General features: G+C 39.7%; 1 protein-coding gene across 2 annotated transcripts; it reads right to left on the reverse strand.

Annotated features, from left to right (window-relative positions):
- Positions 1-17932: 17932 nt before the first annotated feature.
- On the reverse strand, positions 17933-23636 carry cyp26a1 (cytochrome P450, family 26, subfamily A, polypeptide 1). 2 transcript variants are annotated; one of them, XM_029527678.1, is made up of 7 exons: positions 23355-23636; positions 22738-22962; positions 20310-20591; positions 19777-19926; positions 19517-19651; positions 18772-18918; positions 17933-18624 (listed from the first exon to the last, which is right to left on the reverse strand). In XM_029527678.1, the coding sequence occupies exons 1-7, from the start codon at positions 23541-23543 to the stop codon at positions 18286-18288; spliced, it is 1467 nt and encodes a 488-aa protein (XP_029383538.1). In that variant the 5' UTR covers positions 23544-23636; the 3' UTR covers positions 17933-18285. The 2 variants fall into 2 exon arrangements, with proteins under 2 accessions (XP_029383538.1, XP_029383539.1); XM_029527679.1 differs by having other exon boundaries at positions 18772-18912; positions 19505-19651.
- Between the last annotated feature and the right edge of the window lie 904 nt (positions 23637-24540).

Below are 24540 nucleotides of genomic sequence, written 5' to 3' on the forward strand. Positions count from 1 at the left end.
CAATTTCAGGCTAAACATCTTGCTGCTGAGGGATGACCAGGGTGTGGTGAGACCAGTGATCTTCTTTTCAGAGAAATTCAATTGTTAATTAATCAGTGATTGGTAAGGAGGTATTTGCGCTGATTTGGGTTTTTGACATGTAGCAACACACTCTTTTGCCATGATTCATGGTGGTTCTGGGTCAAAAATTGAGAGTTGTGAATTTGAATGTTCCTTTAATTCGGTTCTAAGAATGTATAGAAGATAGGTGGCGAAGGAGCAGGGCAATGACAGGATGGAGGCTATTTTTGTTTCAGTATTTTAATACTCAGGTTTCTTTGTTTAGCGTATGTGCTTGTGTGCTGTTGTTCCCCTTGGCTTACCAACTTTATGGGAGGGGGTGTTATGGCCCCTGCCTAAGCAGCTTAAGCTCTCATGGGTTTCTTACTCTCCCTGATGTTGATGTAATTGTTACTTCTCTACAGGATGATCAGCTGATTAGGCTGCATTAACCTGGGACCATTGCTCCAGATGGATAAAAGTTACTGCCATTCCCTCTTTCTCTCTGCCAAGGTCCACACCATGAATTTTTTTGGCTGTTCATTTATTTCCACTCCACCACATCTCACCACACCTTGCATGATCAATACACCCACATTTACATGACTGATGGCACTGATTTACAAACCTCAGACCTACACTTTCTGAGTTTGTTTCACTTTAGTTAAAAATTACATTTGGTTGGTCCTGCTGTTTTATATTCTTTGGGTTAGGTTTAGACATATTAAAAAGTGAGTTACACCAAACTAAACTTTAAAATGTCAACAACGGATTTACCAATTTTTAAAGACCTGCTGACAATTTTGTTGTATTTATAAGCAGACTAAATTCCACTGGGTAGATTTAGTGTGAAGGTAAACACTGGAACTTTGCACTTGGTTCCTCCTCGGTTCTATTGGAGAATGATTGGTCGCTCTCCTTGGAAGTTGGTCACATCTGCCGCTTATCTGTTTCTGGGTCGCAGGGAGTGCTCACATTGGTCGCCAGTCCATTGCAGGGCCAAAAAAAATAAGCCACCACTCACGCTCAGACCTCTGGACAATTTCGAGTGACTATTAACATACAGTGAACATGCATGTCTTTGGATGGTGGGAGGAAACGCACGCATGGTAGGAACATACAAACTCCACACGGAAAAGCCCGGGAACTGAACCCATGACCTTCTTGTTGTGAGGCAACAGTGTTAACCACAATGCCACCACACCGCACTACACAAAATGTTTTTCCTCAAAGTTCTACAAGATTATGTGCACTGACTAATTCAGAGGGATTAGTTGATTTTCTATATTTTTTGTGTTTATATTGTTTGGCAGCCTGCAATACACTGGATACCATTTCAGGGTGACGCTGAAAGTTCACTGGATTTGACTCCAACACCTCCTGTGACCCTGATGGACAAGTAATTTGCTCAGCATATAAAAAGGTCTGCCTGGTGGAACAGATTTTTCTCAGTAGTGTTTTAACTGATCTCACTTTCATATCTACATCTTTGCACTTACAAATATAGTTCAGGTGAAAAGTGACATCGCAATACAAACATTATTAACAAACCTGCCAATTTACCAGTGATGTCACAGCCCTTCAGAAAGTGGGGAGGATGGCTGAAGCGCACACATCCTTGGACTGCTGGGTTGGCCAAACAGCTGTGTTTGGATGAATGGCCGTTCAATCAAACTAAATTGGTCAATGACTTTCGTTTTGATGCTGAGCTGGATGAAAGTGACTAGCCCAGTGCCAAAAAACATTAAAGACAGTCAGGCAAAAGTAGGGTATGAAACAATGAGTCAGGGCAGGTGGGAGTGTGACATAACCCCCATATCCAGCGGGTGTTATGTGCCTGCAATTTACTAAATGAATTATATTTTCTCAATACAAATTGCGTAAGTGTGTGAGATAAAGAGAGAGATTAGTGTGTGTCCCTATCCCCTGTGCTGCCCTTGATGAACTGCTACTGAACTCTATGGTCATGAAATCACACACACAGCGGCATGCAGGTGCATGTTCTGGGGTTCCCTTACTGGAACATTTGCTTTTTTCATGTCCGCAGCTGTTCACTGTGCATGTATATGTGGTTATTGGTCTGTGTGTGTGTGTGTGTGTGTGTGTGTGTGTGTGTGTGTGTGTGTGTGTGTGGGTGTGTGTGTGTATGTGTGTGTGTGTGTGTGATTGTTATGTAGGTGTGAAGTGAGTGTTTAAGCATACAGCAAATGGGAATTCTTTCACTGCACTGCTGATCCAGAAGCTTTCACCCTGCAGTCACCAACAGCCGCACCACTGGGGATTAAGGGCCCTGTCACCATCGGCCCCTACCATTTGGTATCTGTGCAGATACCAGTTTTAGGCATGTCACCTTAAAAAAGTAATTAATTACAGTTACTAGTTACATCTCTCCAAAACTAACCAATTTTTTTGCCCTTTAATGGCACTTTAAAAAAAACTGTTCAAAATCAATTATTATCAATTGATTTTTTTTCTTTTTCTTTTTTGCTTTTCAGGCTCACCACAGCAAGTCAGCTTCCTACAACTTGATGATGATGCTTTGACTATAGTTTTCCACTGGATGCCCCTCCTGATGTAACCGTCCACCCCTCTTCTACCGCTTTTCTGTTTCCGGATTGTGGGATGCTCCAGCCAATCCCAGCTAAACTTCCGGGTGAGAGGCGGGATACACCCTGGACAGCCAAAACACAAAGACAGAGACAAACAACCACTCACACTCGCATTCACATCTACGGTCAATTTAGATCAAATCAAATCAAATCAAATCATTTTTATTTGTATACCAGTCCATCTCAGGGCCAACATACAGAGACAGACAGAGGCCAACAGCCACTCTCACTCACATTCAGACCTATGGACAATTTAAATCAGATTCAAATCAGATATATTTGTATAGTGCCAAATCATAACAAAGTTACATCAAGGCACTTTACATGTAGAGCAGGTCTAGACCAAACTCTTTATAAAATGAGCAAGCACTTGGCGACAGTGGCAAGGAGAAAGGGGGGGGGGGGGTATAGGCAGGAACATGTTGCTGCATGAAGTTCATGGAGTTGAGCTGTAGTACAGAATTCATGAAGATATGGGACCAACAGGTATTGCAGGAACATGGGATGGCGATGACTCACCACCTGCAGGATGAGGACATTTGGCATTTTAGAGTCACCAGTTAACCTAGACATGCATGTCTTTGGACGGTGGGAGGAAGTCGGAGTACCCAGAGGAAACCCATGTAGACACAGGAAGAGCATGCAAACTCCACACCAAAAGGACCTAGGCCCGGAAAAATCATACCCCAGCCACAACACAAACCAGTGGTAGACTTGTGCCTGTCCCAAGACTGGATAAATGAAAACTGTGGCCAAATCAATCATTCAAGTCAGAAGGCTGACTTGCTGTGGCAACCCCAAAGAGGGGAAAAGCCAAAAGAGGAAAAAAATACATATATTATATATAATGAATGAATGAATATAATATATAATGAATGAAATGGACACATAATACAAAGGAGGTTGTGGTTTGTGTGTGAAAACCTTTTCCTCTCATGAAATATTAATCTACCATACCCAATCATCATCACTTAACATGCGGTTGACCTCCCCAGAAAGAAAGAAAGAAAATGCATAGCGGTTAGTGCTGCTGCCCAACAATAAGAAGGTTGTGGGTTCAGTAACCCTAACCCTAACGCTTTTCCCTGTAACTGCGTGGGTTTCCTCCAGGTACTCTGGTTTTCGTCACCCTTAATCCAAAGACCTATGTTTGGATTAATTGGTGACTCTAAATTGTCCATAGTGGTGTCCATAGTGGTGGTATTCTTCTCTGTATGTTGGCCATGTGATGGACTGGCGACCTTTCCAGGGTGTACCCTGCCTTCAGATGAATTATTGAATGAACTCTGGAGCTCCTGTTAACCTCTGAGGGAGCAATTTTCAATTGGTGATGACAGGGACAGCACATTGTAATGATGGAAACACTAATTAGTTAGATTACCCCTTACTGAAAAACATAACACCGTTAACTCCAGCAGATGTCAATGCAAAATTGTTCATTCAGTGAAATACACTAATTGTTGCATTTCTGTGTGAAATGTGCTTCCAGTAAGTTTTTCCAACTTAGAATTTAAATGTTATTGTAATGGTAAAACCCTAAATGTTTTCAATTGAAACTATTTTACATTGTCATTTATAGGATGATAAGCCATCAAAAGAATTAATAAGATAGAGATTTATTTACTAAGTATATGCATCACCCAGATAGTACTGGGGCAATATGAGAATATAATATATAGAAAGGTTGTAGTTTCCTGTTAAGATTTACTGTCTCTACTGTCTACATACTCTCATTCATATGATGGTTATTATGTGGAAAAATACTTACAGTGATTATGTTCTTAAATCATTTCTTGTTAATAATTTGTCACATACAGAATATTGATGTTAATTTGGGGATAATTTGCAGTCACAGCATCTTATGGACATCAACTGATATTGTATCTCTCGTTTCTCCAAATACCCATCCTCACATTCCCTGTGTTGACAACACAGGGCAGTTAGTGCTTATGTGCTGTAGTGAGGTGTGATGAATCTGCCTATAAATCAGAGTTGTCAGGGTTTGAATGAACTATTGGCCTTTAATGGCCAATAAATACAGGTTAGCAGGACAGAGGTTGACTGCAGGTCACAGGGTGTAGGTGTGTGTAAGTGTGTTGTATAGAGTGTCGTTCACAAATAGGGCTGAAAGAGAGATAATACTAACCACTCAATTTTAACTGCAAATGTCTGTCAAAGAAATTCTAAAATATCCATAAATATTCTATATATGGTTCTTTTTAATATGGACAAAACATTTTGCCACAGTCTTGTCTACATTTCAAATCCATTTCATCATTTTTTTTTGTTCAAGTTTGAATTTACTTACTTTCTCTATCCTCTGTCTTTCCAACTCTTGATCTTCTTCTTTGACTTGTTTTCCAGCTGGGACCAGCCTTCATCTCATTATCCTCCTCCTCTCATCTGTCTGTAGCTGTCTCGATGAGACAGGGGTCACCTTTTAGCCCTGTGAAAGTCTCAGCCTTAAGGCCCACCACCTATCAAGACAAGGGGTCAAAAGCAATCCAACCCAAGAAGTGATTTTATACCTGTCACACATGTGAGGAACTTGGAAAGAGCAGAGAGGGAGGACAGGAAGCTGGAGGTGCTGTGATTAATACCACAGGCTTCAGATTTTCCATCTACCATCCAATTCATGAAAACATACCTGTTCTTGATTTTTCACACCTCCTTGTGTTCTACAGTTTGTGCTGTGCAAAATCAAGATTTGCTTCAAGATAAATATTCATATTCATACCATTCACCATTTCAATTATACCAAAATATAGATAACACACAAATACATTAATTAAGTTCACATTCTCAAACATCCATCCACTACCATGTTTCCAGTTCACAGAGTGCTAGAGCCAATTCCAGCCAAGGTACATCTTGGACCTAGATGTGTTTGTGTTTGGACTGTGGGAGGGAAACCAGAGTACCCAGAGGACAGAGGATGCATGGGGAGAACATGCAAACTCTGCACAGAAGGACTCCAGGCCTGGGAATCAAATTCTTGCTGTGAGTCAACAGCGTTAGCCACTATGCTGCTGTCACACTGTCCTATGAATTGGATGGTCTGAGTATTTGAAGCTGGCCTCTGCCTTCCTCTGTTTGCATCACTTGACCTTCAAAAGGTTTCTGGTGCACCACATAAAGGTTGAGACTGGTTGAACACATGATTCTCTTTCTGGACTATTCAGGACATGAACATGAGCTTGAGCATGACAGTGATCATCTCATAAATGCAGTTCTGTGGCTCTCCAAGGTTAAACAAAATATTCACTCTGTCTGAAAGACAGAATCTTTGTCTAAACTTAACTAGGCTGTTCTTGTGCCTCCTTGTGAAATCCTGACCAGTGTTGTGGCACATTTTTCAACAGTTCTGGAAGGTACAGAGAAATTATGTTGTCCAGTAGATAGGGGAGTGAGATAAGATACTGCTTTTGGTTCTTCTTTAGGGAATGGACAGACAATGTATATTCTGACATGTCATATTGCGGTAATTTGCAAAAATCTAATTGACTATAGCAGAATGAGAACCCAAGGGTCAGGTATCAATTTTTTAATAAATAAATTTTATTTTACAACTTTTTCAGACAGGCAGTGACTTCAGTGAATTTAATGTATAAACATTGATAAGACAATTGAGTATTCCATTGTTCTTGAACTTTTATGTTTTTTTTACTTTATATTTACATTTTGTTACTTTCCCTGCATCCTTTCTGTGGAGAAAGAGACAATATTTGGCAAAGTTTCTCAAAAGGAAGCATGCTTTGTTGGGATGATGATTTTGAAACTTTCATTCTGCGTTCTCCAAAACAAGCAGCGACAATAAAAAAATTAACAAAGGAACTGTTTGAAAAGAGGTGGGGGCCAATTCCATCCATCTCTCTCTCTCTCTCTCTCTCTGTCTGTGTATGTGAAAGTTAGTCATTTTCCAAGGTTCTTGTCAAAATTGTTCTCCTTTAGAGAGTGTATGTGCATGTGCATATGTGAGTTTGTACCTTTACATAGGTTAAAGATCCTAAGCCGTGTAAACAGGCCTTGAGGAAATCCAGCGTGTGTCAACCTGAGAATGATGGAGAGAGTGTTCTGTCATCTATGACACAAAAGCATGTCTCTACTGTCACAGGTTTGCTGAGGAGTTCTTTGAATTGAACTCTGGGAATATTTTGTATTTAACATTGCTAACAAGCATGTATGTGGTAAAAGTGTCTTATGTACAATATGTGAATATGAGTATTAGCATATGAAGCCAACTCCCATAGCAGCAGTAGAAAAACCTGACTCCTAGCAGTAGGGGGTGTAGTTTCTTGCCGAAAGGGCGAAAGTTGCTGGAAAAAGCAAAGACGTACAAGGTCCATTTTGGCTGGGAATTTTACAGGACACCAATATAAAGGTTCAGTTGGTGTATACTTATGTGTTTGTCTGTTCAAAGAAATACTATACTACAGCTGCTATGCAACAAACTACGTTTATGCGTTAGTAAGATTTTTTTTTCAGTTTTACCTTTTTCAACCTGCTCCGATTTTATTAGGTTTGCATTACATTTCCACAGTTTTTTTTTTTTTTTTGTTTAGGTTTCTACTGTTTTTAAACCCCCTCTTCGCCAGTATTTTTTTCTCTCTTACTATATGTTTCTTTCCGGTCCTGGAGTGATATGTATCTGTGAAAAGTAATATAAAATCATAGCTGTTGATTGTGCTCATTATACACAACCTATGAGCCAATCAGAACACTTCATTTGAGCTTCCTGTTTCATGATGTAGTTGTGCTGTATTTGCATCGTACCAGGCAGTATTTTTACTGGTACTTGCAGCAATATTTTGAATACTGGAACTTGTTTCGCTCATTGTAAGCTGAGCTTATTTGATTTTTCTTCTATCTATAAGGAATATAAAACTGGAGCACAAAAAATAAAGGGAAACTAAATCTCTTGCTTTGGCAGACATATTTTACTCCATTGGATGAAATAGAATCCTCCCTAAATGATTTAATGCATTCCTAGACTCAGTAAAACATAAAGCACATTATAAGGGGGTGCTCTGACAATTTTAACCATTCTTTCCATAGTCAAATTCCATTTTCTCCCTCCTTCAATTTGTCAGGGTGCAAATAAAAGCCAATTATTGTTCTTGGCTTGTTTAGGTGATCAAACTCAAGGCACAACCTACACAAATTTATAAATTTTAGGGGTTTTGGGGGGTCATGTAGATGATGTTCTAAATGGGAAAAAACGGGTGAAATTGATTCTTCTTGAAGGAACTTGTCTTGATAGCTCAATGAAATTAACTTCAGGATTCCTGCACATACCCCCAATAAGTGTGTCAATGAGTGTCTCAACGTGTGTGTGCTGAGGGCAAACTGGCTCCTCTCAGTGGTGCTGTGTAGTCTTAATTCAGTCGTACAGGCACCAAGTGCAAAACAAATGGGAACCCTTTGTTTTGGGGCTGGAACCATACCAACTTCTGTTGGTTGTTTGTTTTATTTCTTTGTTTGTTTAAAAATGCACATTGTTAGTAAACTTTTTCTCTAGTAGTAGTCTAAGATTTTTACTTGAGTTTTCCAGTAAAGTGTCTTTTACTCTAGTGGCCTTTTGGTACTATAAAAGACTTATTATGCATCATAACAACAGTCCTGCCATTTTGCTCTACTGTTACATCCTCATGTTGCAAATTCATTCTAAGACAACCTAGCAGAGGTCCTTTCCTGTTCCAGGTCAACTGCCCTATCCTTCAAAAGGAGCAACTACCTTATGTTGGAATCAGGATATTTGTTTTGCATATGAATGGTGACTGTTATTACTAATAGGCTCTCTCTTTTCGCATAGAGTTTGCAGTATACTTGAATGTTTGACTTATTTTTAATTCATAAATTAATTCAGATTGACAGTCTCCACGAGCAATAAAATGGCACAAAAGTTCATTTTTCTGTGTCAGCCTGAATATGACATAGAAAAGTCAACTATGGTGATAAGATAGAATACAACTGGACTGTAAAAGGGTATTCATTGTATGTACAAAAAACTGGTAAGATGCCAAATTCCTAGCTCATACAATGGATGTGTGCCTTCCATGTGTCAGTGCTGAGAAGACAATCAAACTTGACCATCAAGAATTAAAGTCTTAGTAAGGTTTGTGTAGGTGAACTTGGGAAAGGTTCCTCATGATGTGAAAGTATCAGTAAATAACATGCTGCTCTTTTTGTGTTGGTTTGTTTTCATTTGGTTATCTGCTTATTAGGGGCAGCAGTCTCAGGAAGGAGGCCCACAAACTCCTGTCCACACCTAATTCCACCAGGTCCTCTAGGAGGTTCCCCAGGCATTCCCATGCCAGGTGAGAGCTCTAGTCCCTCCAGCCCCAGGATCTACTCCTGGATGGTAATGCCTGGAACACCTCCTGAGGGAGGCGTCTGGCCAGATGCCCAAAATGCAAAACTGATTCCTCTTGATGCAGAGGAGCAGCAACTCTACTTTGAGCCCCTTTCAGATGTCCAAGCTTCTCGCCCTATTTCATAGGCTGAGTCCAGCCATTCTACAGTGGAAGCTCATTTCCACCATTTGTATTGGTGAACGTGTTCTTTCGTGCACTAACCACAGCTTGTGAACATAGGTGAGGGTCGAGACAAATATCGACCAATAATTGGGAGCTATGTAGCTCAGCTCCCTATTCACCACAACAGAATAGTATAGTGTACCCTTCGCTGCAGACACCACCCAGATCAATCTAACAATTTCCTGCTCCATTTTCCCTTTCACTTGTGAACAAGACCCTGAGATAATTGAACTCTTCCAGCAACAACTGCTGCCCAACTCAGGATGGGCACTACACCCTTTTCCCGATGAGGAGCATGGCCTGAAGCTTGGAGTTGCTGATTCTGAACCAAGCTGCTCACAGTCTATAAAAATTATGAACAGAACAAGTTACAAAGGTCACAACTGGTGGTGTTTAACCCTAACCAGGAGTGAATCTGACTTACAGCCAGCAATATGAACCAAACTTATTGGTTCCCCTCTGGCAGTACAAGGATTCAATGGCCAGTAGCAGTGTACAAACCGCCCCATACTTCTGGAGAATCTCCCGGTGGATACTCAGAGGGACATGGACAGGAGACTGTATCTAGGTTCTATCCATCCTGACTCAGACTCATCTTCTTTCTGACTGATCAAAGATATTGCTTGGTTACATTTCTTTTAGATAACTTTATCTATGAAAGCTATGCATTCTTTTGCTCTTACACAGTGACAGTGGTGCTTTCGTTTAAAAACTGTCAAGGTCAAAGTCAAAATCAACTTTACTACAAGGGGTAATAAAAAAAAAAAAAAAGGCCACAGCAAATGACAAACAAAGAGAGCAGCAGTGACAAAAATTCTTGATCTGACCTGCACCAGGGCAATCTGTATCTGCAGTCAGATGGGAACACTTCAAACTCCACAGCAGAGGGTGAGAAAATTCTGAAAGAGTTGTCTACACTGACTATGAAAAAGTTGCATCAAAACTCTTCCTCCATCTCTCCTTGAGACACTCAAGTGTACACAGCTACATCACTCTACACGGACAACAAGATGGCTAGTAACAGAGCAAACACTCCAAGTGTGATGGATCAAGAGAATAATATACAGTCCCAAGCCAACATACAGTGAAAGTGGATGATAAATGCGTTTGGACAAATTTGAATTAATAGGTGTGGTTGAGTTTGCATGTATATGTGAGTTTCTACTGTGAATGTATGTGTGTGTGTGTTTGTATGTCCGTGCGTATGCATACACATTTGTGAAGGACATGATAAACAAAACCCCTGCATAGCCTCTTTTTCCTGCGTCCAGGTGTATTCAGATTCTGTGCATATCCAGCTGAGACAGTTTACACCTGAGTTTAGAATGTGTCTCTAGGGACCACTGCTGGACAGGTTTACTTCTTTGCTCACTTTTGATCTGATGTTTCCTCTGTCCACCACACAGGACCAAATCAAATCTCTCATTCATTTGATTGGAAGCTGTTTCAGGATACAATAGGGCTTTCAATGAAAGCGGGGCAGTCCATCAAAAAAATTGATCCTGGCTTATCTGACCTATGATTCAGCAAAACAAATATAATTCAAATCTTGCCTGAAATCGCACAACACTGCACACTTATTTGTTATTACACACAACCAGCAGTGTTTGGTGTGTTTCTCTCCAGGATGGTGCGTTGTATTGTTGATTAAAAAAAAAAAACTGAGTTGTGCATCAAAATATAGCCACATACAAATCAACTGACCAAACTCCATTTGCTGGTTAAGATTGTGTGATGTCGTTTAAAGTTCAGAAATAAGGGTTTTCAGTTTGAATGATTAAGTTACATTCATAGTGAGTAAAAATAATTTCAATTTTAACTAAAAACGCGCCACAGAGGGTCTTCAAAAGACACTCTCAACATGTGCAGCAACAAATTGCAATTATCAATCAGCCTTTAAAAAACTATTCACCAAGTACTGTATTAAATGAACAATGAATAGTTTAGAAATTATAAACAGGATTTCTTGAAAATCAAAAAATTTAAAATCTGCCAGATTGTAGTTCCTCTTTATTCATTTAACTGATGCACCTCGGTAGAACTGTAGGCTTACACCAGACGTGTTTCCCATGTTAATGCTCTCTCTGTCACCAGCCCACCCTTACACCTTCAGTACATGTAGCTAAGTGTTGGTCTTTGTGGAAAGTGCTTGGATGGTAACCCCTGAATGCATTCCAGACCTGGGCATTCTTTCACACATACTCTGTCTTTCCCTCCTTTCCTTTCAACCTTCTCTTCTTCTTTGTTTCATTATGTGTGCGATCTCCATCACACACATACACCCCCGCCACAGTGACTACCTTGTTTTGGTCTGACTCTCTTTGTTGTCCTCATTCCACAGAGGCTGCAATGTGACTGTTGTTAGATGTCTTTAATTTGGTAGAGTAGATATGTGCTACGCCATCCTAGTGACTGGACTTTTAGGCCTACTGGCAGTTTGTCAGTATCAGGATAAGTTGTATTAATTTGGTGATATACTGTATTTCCTCCACCACCAATTTAAAATTTGGGTTTGTGCAGAAAGCAATTGCAAATTAGTAAAGGATGGCATACTAATGTGTTCAACAAAATACTGTTAACCAGTGGTTTACACTGACAATGTTTGCATTATCATTGTGATTATGTCAGCCTACTGATATGCAGATTTTGGTATCACAGTCTACTATAGTTCTGTACATTATTGTTGGCAGTGAAAAAATCTGTGGTGCATTCAAAATTATTTCTACCATTAGAAGAATAGTTTTTTTACATGTACAAATTCTAGTACAACAGAAGACAAGCAAAGTAAGATCCAAAGCGTGTGTGTGTCTATGTGTGTGTGTGTGTGTGTGTGTGTGTGTGTGTGTGTGTGTGTGTGTGTGTGTGTGTGTGTGTGTGTGTGTGTGTGTGTGTGAGTGTGTGTGAGTGTGTGTGTGACATTCCTGACTAGTCGATGCAGTTATATTGGGGGCCGCTGTAAAACAATGGTCTTTTTTTCTCGCTGATCAAAGGACTTAAACATGGCATAGACCTGTTAGATCCTTTGACTTTCACTTGGCATCTACCCACACTATCAGACAATGCAGTGTGTGTGTGTAGACCTTAGAGAGTGTGGTGTGGTAAGGTGTGGTATTTGCATGTAAATGATGTCAAGATATTAAAGGCATACACTACAGAAAAACTGTAGTGCCGTTAACACTTTTATTTCCTTCTCATTGTCTTTTAGATGTTTCATTGCCCCAAGGCTCATGAAAGCAGAGAATCCTTGTAAAAGTTAAAAGATTTGGCCACCATGACCTTCTTACCTGCCTACCTATCCTGTCTTCTAATCTGTCCTAAAGCTCAGAGTTCACATGATGTCCATTGTGGAAATTTAAGAAAATAAAATCATATTGCTTGTTGCTTGTCTTAAAGAAAACAGTTTGTTGCAGTTAATGTTTAAGGCCCTCTCTTGAAATCCTTTCTTTAGAAGACCTTTTTATTCAAGGCCAAAATAAAATCCTAGTGGGGCAGCTGCAACTACAATGGACCCACCTTCACCATGTCTGCCAAATAATTTTTCCCTGATTTAATATGTATGAAATTTGAATGTTTTAATGTCATGGGATATTTACTTGAACACAATCTGTCCACCCATGACCCAAAAACTGAAAAGTGGTAGAAGATGGATGGATGGATGGGCAATCTGTCTAATATAAGGATGACAATAGTTACTGAACAAAGTTCATCTTTGGCCTACAAATGAATGCAATATGGTCAAAAGAATCTGGACACCTGAATGAAATATCTAGACACATGGACATTACACTCATACCAGGATGATTATATCTAACCCATATTATATGGCCATAGGAACTAGGAATTGTTGTTGATCCCACTCAGATCTTTGGCCCCATTCAAGGAATTCAGGGGGAAAAATAGTTCCTGTTCAGACCTAGTATTAACATGCATCATCACATGCACATTAAGTGACCAGGACAGATCTCATTTCCCAAAGAACCAAATGCATTGCCAGTCTTGTGTGAGGTACCAATACACCTCTCTTACCCTGCCTGTTGGAAGTTAAAAGGAGAAAAAAATATGACTAGATCTGGTCCTTAGCATGATCAAATTAAACCAAAGATGCTTTGACACATTCATAATGTGCCATTAGAATCTTCAAAAAAGTCAGCTTTAATGATGAATGTGATAATACCATCACCAAATAAAAGTAAGGTTTATTTACATCTTATGATAGTGTAGTACATCAATATTATCTGGAAAAACATTAGGGCCCCTATCCAGCAAAATTTACATTCGAACAGGAGCTCAGGGTGAGATTTAATGGCAACAGCATGTTTCTGATGATTGATAAAAGTTTCGAAAAATTACAGGGTAGTAATGACAAAGTTGCCGTTGTTATTTCACTTTAAAGGGACCAGAGTGCTTATTGACACGTGAGATGGACAAAAAATATACAAAAGAAACCAGAAATGCATTTTATATTAAGGAATTTCAGTTGTGTGTATACATATGCAAATTTTTTGTGCGCTAGATAATGTGAGCTTGAGAGGCAGAGGATGTCCATGTTCAGCTTAGGTTTTATAATAAACTCTACAATGTAGACTATCCAAGTAACAAATAAAGTGCAATTAAGTGACATGAGAGTGCTCATCATCTGTCATCTGTCACCTGTCATCATCGTCACCTAAGTCCACCATGTTATGTCAATATTCATTTAGTACCACCTGCACCACTTCTTTGTAGGTGTTTGCACACGTGTGTATGTGTGTGTGCGTTCTTCATCGATATCTTGGCCTTAAATTGTAACTCCCCTCTAATTTGGAATTGGCTGTTAGATGTTCCTGGAAGTACAGATGCAGAGCAACAAAAATGTGTCCCTCCTCACTTTATGGCAAAAGGCAGACATGAAAATATGCACACTCTTATTCCTGTGGACTTTGGCAGCAGTGAACAGAAAATTCCCCTATATGAGAGTAATGCTAATGCTGTTGCTTAGTTCATTACACAGGACATTTTTTCATAAATGTGTAAGTCTTCTATGTACAAGTATGTCCAGGCCATTTAAGTACTGCAACATCTCATGCTCCTCACTAGCCTCATGATGTTGTTCTGAGGCAATGCGTTCCACTCTTCCACAAGTGATACAGGCATTTCTGCCAGGTCATGTGGGGGTGGGGTACGATCATCCAGCCTCTGCTTCAGCTGGTCCCAGCTCTATGGGGTTCAGGTCAGGGGACATTGCTGGCCATACCATATGAGGCTCTCCGACTTCCTGAAGTCGAGCTGTGACAATTCTGGCGCGATGTGGTGGAGCATTATCATCCGTGAATGGAATGTTGGGGGTGTGCTGGTGGAATTGGGGGATAATGATGTTTTCTATGATGTCTCTGAGGTCAGAACGTGCAGTGACTGAGCCATCTACAAAAACCAAATCTGTTTTGCGTTGACTGGTGATGCCTGCCAAGACTGTTGCACCTCCTCCACCAAAGCGAACCCTAGGGACCATGTTGACCTCAGCGTATCTCCTTCTCTAGCAACGCTGACGACCATCATTTCTGTGCAAGGTGACACGACACTCATCAGTGAACAGGACGGTAGACCACTACTGCATTGTCACATAGTCTTGTGCCCACTGCAAACGTTCATGGCGGTGTCTTGGTATCAGTGGAGGAGGTGCAACACACTGTACACTGTAACCCACCAGCAAATGCATAACTACCTAATTTAATAAATGTTTTGCTTCTGACATACGAAACTAGATAGCTATCTGTAGTTAGAGACAATTGACAGAAAATAAGTTCTGTATTACTTTGAATACTAGGGTATACAAGTATAATGAGTACACTGAGTGACATCTGCAATAGAAGCTTGGTGATAGGTGCAACAACAGCACCAAACAGCAGCTGTTCTATTTACACAAACCATGAGAAAATCTAACCAAATTGTTGTTAATGGGATAGACTGAAGTTGCAGTTTGGATGCAAATTAAAATTACAAAAGCTGATAAAATCTTTGAAAGCAAAAGTTATTTGCCTCCCTTTCTCTCTCTGCTTTAATTTCTGTTGTCTCATCTATTTTCTCTGTGTATACCCCTCACCTCTTTCATGTACTGTTCATGACAACTAACGGTTCAATGTATAAAAGTTCTGCCTTCAATAACACTGGTTGTTACAATGATTTACTCTGGACCATCTTCAGGGCTGGGGATCTAATTGAAAGCAAGCTAGATTCAAACCTCTTTCAATACTGTGTAGTAAATTCCCTACAATCTTAGCAAATGTAGACAAAAATGGCCTTGGCCGTGTAAAGTTTTGTCTCCACTGGGTGATGGTGAACAATGGAGGGAAACAGACGGCTCTTTAGAGTGAGGAGAGGAGGCAAAGTTCAGAAAAGTTCATTCACATCGTTCGAGGGCTGGACCAGCCAGGATAGGATGGCTGGACATAAAGGTGTCAGCTACAATTTAGTATTACAATTTGGCCATTAAACTGAAACGCTCAGCCACAGAGACGAAACAATAAGTACAACAGCTCAGCATTTGTGGATCCAATAATTGCTAGTAGCAGAGTAATAAACAATGGCTAGGGACAACTGTACAATGCTAAAGAGCCGGTATGGACTGCAGGGATGTTGGGTGTAAATGAGAATGACACCAATAAGAGAAACAACTTATAAAAAGCCCAAAGCATATCTGCCAGTGACATTTGAGATACACTGGGTTTTACTTACTACTTACTACTGAAGGACTACAAATGCGTGCAGTCAAAATATTTCATGTTTCAAAGTAAAGTAAAGGAAATGTGGGGCTATTATGTTGAACTATCAGTCAGTAAAAAGAAATCTAGCATCAGCATACTACTAAAGCTCATTATATGTAGTACATACAGTAAGTGCAACTTCTTTAGTCTTGTCAGCCCTGTGAGACTGCCAGTTTTGGTACCACTGTGCTTATCAGAAGAAAGCATTCTAAATTTTAAACAGGTGGCAGGCAGGAATGTGTTTGCACTTTCCCCTGAGCTGGACAAGCTGATTCCAGTGCTAAGCTTTGATAATCAAAACCAGCTAATTGGTGAGTTTTCCAAAATGGGGATCTGTTTGGTTGAAAGGAAAGTTAATCAGTTTCAATCAATTTAGAGTCACCAATCAACCTAGACATGCATGTATTTAGACGAGCAGAACATGACTTCTTGCTTTGAGGCAACCACAGTAAACACTATGCCACAATGCTGCTAACTGGCTTCATAACATTTCAAATTATGCTGGAGTCTTGTTGTCACTAAAACATTAGCATGATGAACTGATCCAACAAACTATTCAAACAACACCATTTTATAGAGAAATAGCATACATTTACTAGTATAGCTACACTTGCACTACTTCACTTTTGTACAGTCAAACAAGCATATGTACATGTGATTTATCAGTGTGTTGCTGAAGAGTATACTGGCTTCTGTATGTTTAAACCATGTTGGATAGACATGGACATCAGGAGTGAAAATTCAAGTAAATGCTGAAGTGCCTGGATTGAGAGTTCAAAAAAAGAGTTATGCCTTCTTTTTTGTACAAGGAGAGATTCTTTGATGACATGTGCTTTCACATTCACTGGAGATTATGTGGATCACACCACAGACCAAAATAGCAAATAATAAAGAAAAAGAATCAGGCAAGTATTTTACGTTGGCCAGATTATCTGAACATCAGCTAATGATTCTATCAACTGTACACCAAGTTTCCAAACAAAGATCTTGTCTTTTTACTGTTTAAACACCTACCAAAATAATTCATTTACTGCTTGTTATTCTAAGAGGGCCATGCAACAAACACATATCTACTTCCACTGCTGCACTGGAGGTCTATACTGGTTCAGTGGCCTGAAACTGAACGGATCAGTATGAACTCAGTTTCACCCTCTCTGCTCATCTGTCAGGGTCATCAGCCCATCACTTCGCTTTCCTGCCGATGGATTCCACATTTTTCTCTTATTTTCCTTCTCTTCTCGCAACTCACTGATTCTGTAGGGATAATGGAATGTGTATGTGTGTGCAGGACCACCCACGTATATACATTGGCGTTCATTGGTAAACTTTACCTTTGGTTCTTGAATAAAGCTGCTCATCTCATCCAAAATCAGTTAAATAAGTAATCACTAACCCTAATGACTTTCTGAGTTTCCTATAATTTGCATTCATATGGTCCATGTTTTTAGCTATTAGCAATGGAACATATACCTGTTGTTTCCTGGAATTTAATGTATAAATATCCTTGGCACAAGATGATCAATACAGCAATTTTTTTGTTTGCTGTTTAAGTTTGCTGAAAATGAGATGACAAAATTGATATCAGTCCCATCTTTGTGTTAAGTATGTGGAAAAGATTTTGAAAGGCTCATAAATGCCACATATTCTGAAGTGTGTATTATTTAAACATAAGAAGGCGATGTTTTTGAATTTGTGCAACATTTTCTCTTGTGCTAAGAGCTACTAGGAAGAAATACTAGGATAGAAAAAGTTTTAGCATATGCTGGACTTATGCTTGCTAAAGCAATTAAGTATCTCTGCTGTCATTTTTTTTTTTTTTTTTTTTTAAGAAGAATAATTACTATGGCTGTAACGTCAACAAGTGCATTACAGTAGCAAGTCATAAATCACACTTCATGCAACTTCATTCTTTTATTTCATGCTTTTTAAAATTAAACCCAAATGTTGAATTAAAAAAGGATTTGTTAAATAAAAAGCCCACACAATGTAACACAAGTCACTTAAATAATTTGGGATAGGATACTGAAGTTATATAAACAGAATCTACATTGTATATGTACATGATCCTATCGATACACCTCTGAGTAGATTTAAGTGTTCCATGTCTGTGCATAGTGCCTCTTGTTTAGTATGTTCAGATTTTCAAATCAATATATGTGTATGCATATAAAACACATACAAAGTATTAACAATATTTACATTCAGGCCACACTGACTCAAATCCAGATGAACATTTTGTGCATTGATGTCTAATTGCAGCCCTTTCTCCATTTTCTAGCGACACCTGAGTGCTTCCATATACTCCCCTTCTGCATTTGGAAATATAATACACTGATTGAGTAAATAATCCCACATCTCAATCTAATGCTGTACATATCTGGTAAACTTGGTAGGTAGATTGTCCACAGGATATACAGTAGGTCCTGTTTTCATGGTTGGCAACCCATTTAAAAGGGTCCAGTGACATTTTGTGACCACCTCAACTAAAAGGATCTTCAGCAGCACTTTGGCAAATTCCTTTCCCACACACATCCTGGAACCCCCTCCAAATGGGATGTACTGGAACCTGGAGGAGTCCCCAGAGAATTCTGACATGAAGCGCTCTGGCTGGAAGTCTTCCTTGTTGGGGAAGATTTCTGCCACATCATGGGTGTCACAAATACTGTAGAGAACATTCCACCCTTTCGGAATTTGGTAACCCTGAAGTTGTGAGGAGAAAATAATAAATAAGCAGCACATTTGGACACATGCATATCAAATGCTTGAGAGAACCTGTGGTTCACATAAAATCATAAAACACTAGAAATCAAGTTGCCTTATCCTTCATGGAAACCTTAGTTAACTTACATTAAGTTCAAATGTCTTGAGGGCCACTCTGAAACCTCCAGGGACAGGAGGGTTGAGTCTTAGAGTCTCTTTTATGACACACCTTGCATATTTCAACTGCTCCAAGGAGTCCATGTTCAGGTTTTGGGTGTTCATCCCCTGCTCCTCCTGAGAACAAACAGGCAAAGACAGTGTTATCCAGGTGGAATACAATAGAACTGCTGTACCATGAGCTTACTGTCAGCTGTTACTGTTCTAAGTGCTGGATAAGATTATGTTTGATATGGATTAACCAGCTCAATGATTTTTCTGATCTGGTTCCTGATCATGGTTTAATGATCAAGGTTTCACTTCAAAGGGAAAACCTACAATGTGGCTTTCTTTCACCTGTGAAACACAGTTACTTTGTTTGTTTCCTTAATTGTAAGGGGCTTCCCAAAAATAAATTGAGGTGAGTAGTAAGTCAGTAGTTATCATTGTCATCAGCAGATGCAGTTTTTCTCAGTTTCCATCTTGTGACTTAAGTATGTCATGCTTAGCCACATCCAGGATAACTGAGCAAACTCCATTTGCCTAGGAAGGCCACGAGTTGTAATTGAAAGTTAAGGAAAAGGTTGCAAGTTACAAACTTGTCTGCTTTGTTAAATATGACGAGTAATATCATTCAGCTTATTATCACATGAGCTGAACTGAATTTTGACTGTTTCACAATGGATTTTGAGGATTCAAATGAAATTACAGCTGAAACTACCACAGCAAGAATTACCTTGTCCATTAACTCCTGCCTTAGTCTGTCAACAACTTCAGGATTCAGGCCCAGGAACATGATAAGAGAGGTGGCTGTGCTGGCTGTGGTTTCATGCCCACCAAACAACAGCTCGGTAGCAGACTCTTTAATGGCCTGGAAACAAAAGCAGGGAGAGAATTGGCTTACTTAAACATTGACTAAGAAAAGAAGCTAGTTGATGTGTCTCATGTGTTATCTTAAATGGTTCAAAAAGTAAAGATGATGTGGCCATGTTTTACCTGCATGCTGAAGGGCTCTCCATTTTTTCTGCTGCTGTCGATGAGCTGTTGCAAAGCATCTCTGTCATTGGAACCCTTGTCTGACTCCTGCACTTTCTTCTTGATATTCTCCTCAATTTTCGAATGAATGAAGTTCCTTGCTTTCAGACCCTTGAGGTGTGGGAAGATGGAGGAGCAGGAACAGAACCAAGAAGCATGGAAGGTAGAGAAACGCATAAATTAGGAAGTTAGTTAGGCTGACACTTTCATTCATACACATGTGATGGGCTTGTTCTGACTTAAAGAACCTTGCCAAAGTAGTTGAACATTTTAGTTCATTACTATGTTCTGTATAGTTACATTTCAGGTAGCTTTTGGCTTCCACTCATTTCACTTCTAGAGTCCAGCTATTCTCCATGGTACGTCAATATCATGTGTTTGACAGTTTGTCAGTGAGATTTGAATATGCGTCACTATGATTTATCATGCATAAATTAGTTGTGTGGTTCTTAAAGGTTGCAATACTTTGAGACAGTAATGAGTCGCTCTCTCACCCTGTATAGTCCACTGAAGGGGACATCGATAGGCAGAGAAAACAGATTCTTGATCATTTCCTCAAAAGCTTCCACCAGCTGCTGCTCATCAGTCTTGATCTGCTCCGGTTCAAACCCCAGCAGGATCCTCATGGCTATACGGAACATAAGTCGCTTCATTTCTGGGTAGACAAGCACACAAGAATCCCTTGCCAGCCACTCTTTAACTGAGGCCTGTACCTCCTCCTGGATGACAGGAATGTAGAGCTCCAGAGCCCCTTTTGAGAAGGCTCGCATTATGGCCTGTATAGGGCAGAGAAGTGAATATGGGTTGGTTTATTTTGCATTTCTTTGTGCCTGGCCAGAAAAATTGTTCATGAGCCTTAATATTGTACACCCAAAATAAACTTTTGAGGAATGACATTGGAGTCTTTGGCCAGTGTGCTCAATTACCAGATACTTAAATCCCAATACACTGTCTAATTGTAGTGTAAAGATCGTATCTTATTTGTTTGTAAATTGTCACTTCAACTGTATTTTAACCTGTTGAGTGCAACCAAATCGCCTTATTTCAAAAATCATTCTCCAAACAAGATTTTTCTGGCCTTATAGTGAAATGACATTCTTTAAACATCCTTCAAATCCACCAGCTTGTTGGAAAGTCAATAAAATAAAACATACAATCTCACCAACTACTCAAACACCCATATGGAACAATTCAGACTTCACAGCAAATAAGTCGTCTCTGATAGGCACCAAATGGGGGGAAAAAAAAAAAGAAAGAAAAAAAAAAAAAAGTCACACACCTACACCACATTTTTGACTGTAGCACCCTGCTATCAATTTAACAACTCACTGATATATACAGCATTGAAAAACAGCAATTTTTACAATCCATCCAAATACAAAATACAATCAAGACAAAAATAGATATATAAAAAGACATTTAGAACAACCACCACTATTGGACAATATCAATAAAATTGCTAAATCAAAGAAACCACTCTCAAAACTGTATAAAGTTATATGCGCCACTGAAAACAATACACACTATATTCCAATAAACAAATGAGAAAAAGATCTTAACATCAACACTGACAACCAATTTTGGAATAATGTTTGCAATAACATCTTCAGTATGTCCAGGAATACCAACATAACACTAATACAATACAAGATCATCCACAGAACACACACTACACAACACAAAATGCATTTAATGGGATTAACTGATTCATATATGAACATATGCATATGCACTCATTGCACACTCAACACAACAAATGATTACCTACATGCACTCTGGCTCTGTCCACCCATACATCAGTTCTGGAAAGAAATAACCACCACACTATCCCAGTTAATTGGCTGCAACATCCCACTTTCTCGCACCTTATGCATACCCGGCAATCTAGACACACTCAACGCACAATAAAAACAAATCATAATACCCCTGCGTGTAGCTCTAACTATCACCAAGAAAACAATACTACAAAACTGGAAAAAAACTCAATATCACACAATGGATGGACCTATTAATAAAAAATATGTCATTTGACAAACAAGCCGCATTACAAACAAGCAAACCAACCGAAGCAATTCTATATATATATATATATATATATATAGAATATATATATAGAATTTTATATATATTATATATATATATATATATATATTGAATTGCTTCGGTATATACACATCCTTTGTGGAGTACTAGCAGAATGGTGTTTAGTTTAGTTTTGTTCTGTATTTGTAAATAAAAAAAATCTTTAAACATCTTTTCAAAAATAGCTTATTTTCACTGAGAACAGTTCTAACTGCAACTGCACTACCTTTTAATTTACCAAGCGCATGAAGTATGGGTGACCCAAATAACTGTAGTTAGTTATTTGTTTTGTGTGAATGGTTGGTTTAAAAAACAAACAAACAAAAAAAAGGTATATTCCACCTGATTTGAACATCAAGACAAATCAAAATTTACAGTAGGCACAATTACATTACTGTAATGTTCATTTTATATGAAAAGGGAGGTGCCCATTAGGCCATTATTATGAAATAATAACAGTTGTGGATCTGACTGAACAGCTGTTATAGCTGTTATAGCTGTATGTACAGGGTTTGCATGTGCCTGTGTGGGTTTCCAGGTACTCCAGTTTCCTCCCACCGTCCAAAGACATTGTGTTTGGGTTCACTGGTGACTCTAAATTTTCCATAGGTCTGAGTGTGTGTGGTTGTTGGTCTCTGTATGTTGGCCCTGTCATGGACTGGTGACCTGTCCAGGGTGTACGTTGTCCTGACCCAGTGCGAGCTGGGATTGGCTCCAGCAACCCCAGAAATGACTGAATGATCTGACTTAACATGATACCCAAAACAGTGATGATACTGGTGTTTCACAACTGTAAAGGTGTAAAAGGGGGCGGTTCAAATAAATCCTAATACTTCCTACCTTTTTCTTGGCCTTGTGCAGCGCCCCGTGTACGTTAGACAGTGTGTCCGAGCCCAGGATGGTGCGAACTGACGCGGGCCACTGCACGGACACGAGCTTGTGCTCCCCCAGCAATATCTGCCTGACGTACTCCGCGCCGGTCACACGCACAGTGGGGTTCCCGAAGAGGTGTGTCCGGTAAATGTATCCGTACTTCTGCCGCTTCATCCGCAAGAACTTTCTCCTCTGGAAATATGGGAAAAATTCAAATCACGAACAAAACTTAACAAAAACTGTTAAATTAACGTGAAATTAATGATTCTTATCTAGAGAGTTCAAATCAAGAGCATTGAAAAAATGTGTACATACATAAAAACGAAGAGTCTACTATAGACTGGATAAATTTCAAAATTGTTTCTTGAGTCTTCAAGACTGACTCGAGTTCTCTGGTAGGAAATGAATGCAAACTTAGACTCTTCTGGAAAAGCTTCTGGAAGCGCAAGTATACTAGTCAAAATTATTTATTAAAATGAAAATTAAATAAACCGGTTAACCTTAAAATGCTATTCACTCTTGGGCCATCCACATTTTGTAATTAATCAGATGAGAAAATGACTTCAGCTTTGTCGTGTTGTTACCTGCAGGAATAGCTGCAGAGTCTCTCCAATGAAAGGGAGCCCCATGGATCCGGGAGGAAGGGGGCTCTGGCAGCTCAGGTCCCTGCCTCGGATCGTGTACATCTCCCACAGCTTCACCGCCACCAGAAACAGCAGGATGGGCAGCACGATGGTGCACAACAGGGTGGCTAGCAGTGTGCTCAGAGCCATGTTGCAGAGGCTTCCGTGAACACAGCGTGTTGTTGCAGCGTCAGATCAGCTACTGAAGCTCCGGGCTGCCGATCCAGCGGTTTTATAGGCGCCTTGGCCCCGGGTAGCCTGCGACCTTCTCCTCCCTCAGATAAATTAGTTCACACAAAGTTCATATTTAATTGTGGGTGTCGTTCGGCTCCGCCTCCAGCCTGTACCGGCTGACTGGCCTCACCATTTGTTCCAAGGGCCGCATCCTTAATCCTTACCTCCTGTTGCACGCAGACAATCCGCGGCGGATTTCACTGAGAAAAGGTGATGGTTTTCTCCTGAGACAATGGAAGCAAGTCTCAAGACTCCTTTGTTGGCCAAGAGGCAGCTAGTTTGCACACTCATTACCTTGGCTTAAGGCTCCCTTGCAGGATCAGTAATCGTGCCTACAGGGCGGCCTGCATTCAAGAGAAAAAAGCTTTTAAGGAGCAAATTTTCATCTGCTTCAGAAAATGGAAACGAGGTTTAAATACGTCTTGGGTTGATCTTTATTTTTTATTTAGTCTTTTTTGTTTTTCTTTTAAACGGTGAAGCCAACCTGCACACAGTTGCAGTTCTTATAATTTGATTGATATGCATCTTATGATGTTCTCAAACTTAATGATAATTTTAATATCTAACTCTTCAATACTACCTCCTTACCTCCTGACCTAATGATGTATCAGTATAACAGTGCATGTGATTGAAAGATGAAATGATTAGTCCCTTTCTCTTGGCTCCCTGCTCCTATCAGGATACATTCGCATTCAACTCACCTTCACCACTAATCTGGCAGAAGACTTTAACCTCAACTTTCTCCATATTTGTGTGCTATAAAAATTATATCTCTGACCCGAGTTCAAACCTGGGTCAGCAGCACAGTGTGGCGTTAGTGGCAGCGCACATTACACCATATAAACAATGAACTGTGCCAGAAAAGCAGCTCATCAGCCACTCATCACATCCTCAGTGCACCTGTCGGGACGTC

The sequence above is a fragment of the Echeneis naucrates genome, chromosome 19, assembly GCF_900963305.1.
Source record: "Echeneis naucrates chromosome 19, fEcheNa1.1, whole genome shotgun sequence".
Taxonomy (NCBI): domain Eukaryota; kingdom Metazoa; phylum Chordata; class Actinopteri; order Carangiformes; family Echeneidae; genus Echeneis; species Echeneis naucrates.